Source organism: Galeopterus variegatus, unplaced genomic scaffold (genome assembly GCF_000696425.1).
Source record: "Galeopterus variegatus unplaced genomic scaffold, G_variegatus-3.0.2 Scaffold43891, whole genome shotgun sequence".
Classification (NCBI taxonomy): domain Eukaryota; kingdom Metazoa; phylum Chordata; class Mammalia; order Dermoptera; family Cynocephalidae; genus Galeopterus; species Galeopterus variegatus.
The window spans coordinates 1,568-5,129 of NW_007770002.1; the positions used below are offsets into that span (position 1 = coordinate 1,568).

Below are 3,562 nucleotides of genomic sequence, written 5' to 3' on the forward strand. Positions count from 1 at the left end.
TAGGGGATGATGATCTCTTAGAGTTTACCCAGCTGAGAAACGTGATTCCGTTTAACAAAAGTGGTGGGTCAGTGGTGCCCTCAGTCCTGTGGGCTGGGACTTTAAAGTTTTAAAAGATCCGTGGGTTGTAGTTGCAATGGAGGGTTTCCTATTTCCATCCACCATGACCTGTGAGAATGCCGTGCCACAAGGGTGAAACCTGGCCCTGCGTGGGCTCAGGACGATGAGCTGCTCACGGTTTCTCCCACAGCAGACAGACTGGACGGAGCCCTGGCTGGTGGGGCTGGCTGCCTTCCATGTGCTGTGTCTGCTGCTCACATGTTTCTCATCCCAGAGGTATAAGCTACAGATTGGGCATTTCCTGTGCCTGGGTGAGTAGAGCAAAGCAACAGTTCTGCAGCTGGGATTGCCACGTGACGTGGTATTGTGTGTGTGTGTGTGTGTGTGTGTGTGTGTTCCCTCTGTGTCTTCACCCAGACCTGTTGCCATGTGTCTTACTTCGAATTTTGCTGCACTCCCAGATTCCACTCTTAGGAACTATAGTTTTTGTGGGGTTTTTTGGTGGCTAGCCAGCCACTCTTGGGAACAGTAAAGGAATTTTTGGATATTAAATTTGAAAGGAATCTATTGAGTACCTACCGCATACACGAGAGTGTGCTAAATACCAGTTATACCAAGAAGAGTTTGGTGTACTGAAATGCTGACTGACTGATACTGAAGGTGTTTTCCTCCATGGGCTTATTCCTGCATTGCTTGCTTTGGGAGGAAGAATGCAAACTGGGAAGGCAAGTTCTATGCATAAAACAAGACATTGCCCAAATTAGTTTTCCTGTAGCCCTTATCTTTAATTTAGAGGAGGAATAGAGTTGTATGGAATGATTGAGAAAGATTATACAGAAAAAAATAAAGTCGTTGCACAGCTTGTAAAGAGTGAATAAAATGCTAATAAGAAAAGATAAGGAATAGATAACTAGCCTGGGCATGAGATCCAGGGAGAAGGCACCCAAATGAGGGTGGGAAGAGGGCAGCGTGAGCAGAGGTGGGCAGAGGCCTGGATCAGGAGTCAGAGAAACCATCATCCCTGCAGGTGCTGAGCATTTCTGACGCCAAGCAAATCCAAACGGGCTTGGCTGGAGAAGGGAGGTAAGTTCAGTCAACCGCACACATGGAGGAAACCTGGACAAGAGACTGTCTTGGAAAGACTGGTCCTGTGCGGGGAAGGCGTACATAGAGTTAATAATTTCATTCTTCCTACGAGACTCTTTATCATATTGTGTACTGAGGAATGCTGGGCATACCTCCGAGGGGAGCACCGACATTCTGAATAGTCACAGACCCAGCTGGTCATTGTCAGCTGTGTGAGCGTCGTGACAAGAAAGTCAGGAACACACAGAAACATGAGGAAGGGGCTGAGTTAAATCACTGTGGCAGGGATGAGCCAGGCAGCAGTTCTGCAGCAGGAGGCCGGACAAATGCTCCATGCAGGGGTGTTATGTTTGCAGAGTACAGAGGCCCTGGGGCAGGACCTCAGAGAAAGGTGGTAATCTCATCAGATGAGCTGCAGTGAAGCAGAGCTATGTGTGGGTTATATTCCAGGGTGAAGAGGGGGATTACTGTGCACTTGGGTAACAGTAGACACTGTTCCGTGGGCTTTTACATGCCTTCTCACTCATTCAGTTCTCAAACCAACCTAAGAGTCAGGTATCATTTCCCCGTTTTTACATATGAAACATCCCGAGGTTCCCTAACTTCCCTGGCTACACAGCTGATAAGCGACAACATCAAGATCTCAACTGGGGCGGCTGCAGGGGGCTCTCCTGCAAATTTGCTGTCGGCTGGGTGGCATCTGGCAGGGAGATCGCTGCTCCCTCCTCTTTGATTAGCTCCCTTGGTCCTCTTCGCTCTTTTCCTTCTGCTTCTTTCCTTGTGCCTTGCGGGGTCCATGCACAGAGGGAAGGAGTCAGGAGATTGTGGACCCCTGGTTCAGTCTACTTTCTGACAGGCGTCAACAAGAATAGAAGTGTTTGCATGTTTTGACTGACTTAGCTGAGAAATTATAATAGAAATGAAAGCATCGGGTGCTTAAGTTTGCAGTGTCACATCTTCAGTTCCTGTGTGGGTCAGTATGTTAGCAGCAGGGGCTGTCAGCCCCCAGGTGTGAATATCAGCACTGCCTCTGAATGACTTGGGAGCTGGGGGAAGTCCCGTGACTCCCTGTTTCAGTTCCTGTGTGGGTCAGTATGTTAGCAGCAGGGGCTGTCAGCCCCCAGTTGTGAATATCAGCACTGCCTCTGAATGACTTGGGAGCTGGGGGAAGTCCCGTGACTCCCTGTCATCTGCAGGTGGACTGGCAAGGATTAGTGGAGACTGCAGCCCTGGATCGCAAAGCTGCAGCATTACTACTGCTGCAGGAGTTTGTTGTCCCTCCCCGGCCTTTGCTCCCAGCACCTCTAGGTGCTTTTCTGTCTGTGTTCTGTGGAAGACTCAGTTACAGTCTCGCAAGGGCAGCCCCAGAAGTGCAAGGTGGAAACTAGTTAGGTTTAGCCTGAGTCTCACAGCTCTGGCATTCTGAGCATGGTGCGTTATAGGACTTGACCGTGGCTGGTGTCACGCAGGAAGTGCCCTGTGAGGCACAGCAGCACGGCATGGTGAGCACTCAGCTTCCAGGAGAAGGCCTGGGTTCCTGCCACAGCCCTGCTGCTGTTTTGTCTAAGATAGAAATTACATTTCTCATCAAACTCTCATTATTCTGTTATATTAATGTTGGATATTTTGTTTAGAGAACATATAGTTTTATTCTGTAATTATTAACAATTGGTCATCTAAATTCTAACACATGATTTCTGTCTTTTTTCAGTGACTTTAGTCTATTGTGCTGAATATATCAATGAATTGGCGGCCATGAACTGGAGGTAAAGCCACTTCCTGTGCGTTTTTACTGTGTTTTAGGAGCTTCGTGCTACAGTGGTGTTGTCACAGGGAGAAACCAGATCATTGGAGCCACGTAAACACTGGAGCGTGTTTGCATGGTTAGGTTTAGGCTTAGTGCAGGGATGGTGCCCTTTGTTGGTGGAGCAAAGACAGCTGTGTGTCGTTGACTTGCACAGTCAATGAAGAGTGAGAGTGTTTGATGGGACATTTTTAAGTAGTTTTAGTTGCAGAATAAAAACAGTGGCATTTTAGCAAGAACTCGTTCCACATTGTGGTTAGAGCAGAAGATGGTGCCTTGTGGGGCGTCCGCCCTCCTCCTTGGACCCACCTTGTGGAATCGCCTGCTCTTGGGAACAGCGGAGTGGCCTATAAGTTCTGGCAGCCCTGCCCCAGTGATCCCTGACGATGTGGGTTCCCTGTCCCCAGGGCTGCAGGACCCTCAGTGGCATGCCAGGGCCAGGTCCCTGCCCTCGCGCCCTGGGCCATCACCCACTCCATACCCTCAGGCCAGAGTCCCCTGAACTCGCTCCCTGTCGCCCTGGCCCCCCAGCTGCTGCTCCTCCAGGATCCTGCAGCCCTCATTTCCCCTCCTCCCTCCCTTTTCCGTCTCTCACTTCATCCACTGGAGCGT

The 3,562-nt window shown here is 49.8% G+C and overlaps 1 protein-coding gene across 1 annotated transcript; it reads left to right on the forward strand.

Annotated features, from left to right (window-relative positions):
• The first annotated feature begins 171 nt into the window (after positions 1 to 171).
• On the forward strand, positions 172 to 2,966 carry LOC103584082 (transmembrane protein 18-like). Its single transcript, XM_008565203.1, has 2 exons — positions 172 to 371; positions 2,858 to 2,966. The coding sequence occupies exons 1-2, from the start codon at positions 224 to 226 to the stop codon at positions 2,914 to 2,916; spliced, it is 207 nt and encodes a 68-aa protein (XP_008563425.1). The 5' UTR covers positions 172 to 223; the 3' UTR covers positions 2,917 to 2,966.
• The last annotated feature ends 596 nt before the right edge of the window (positions 2,967 to 3,562 follow it).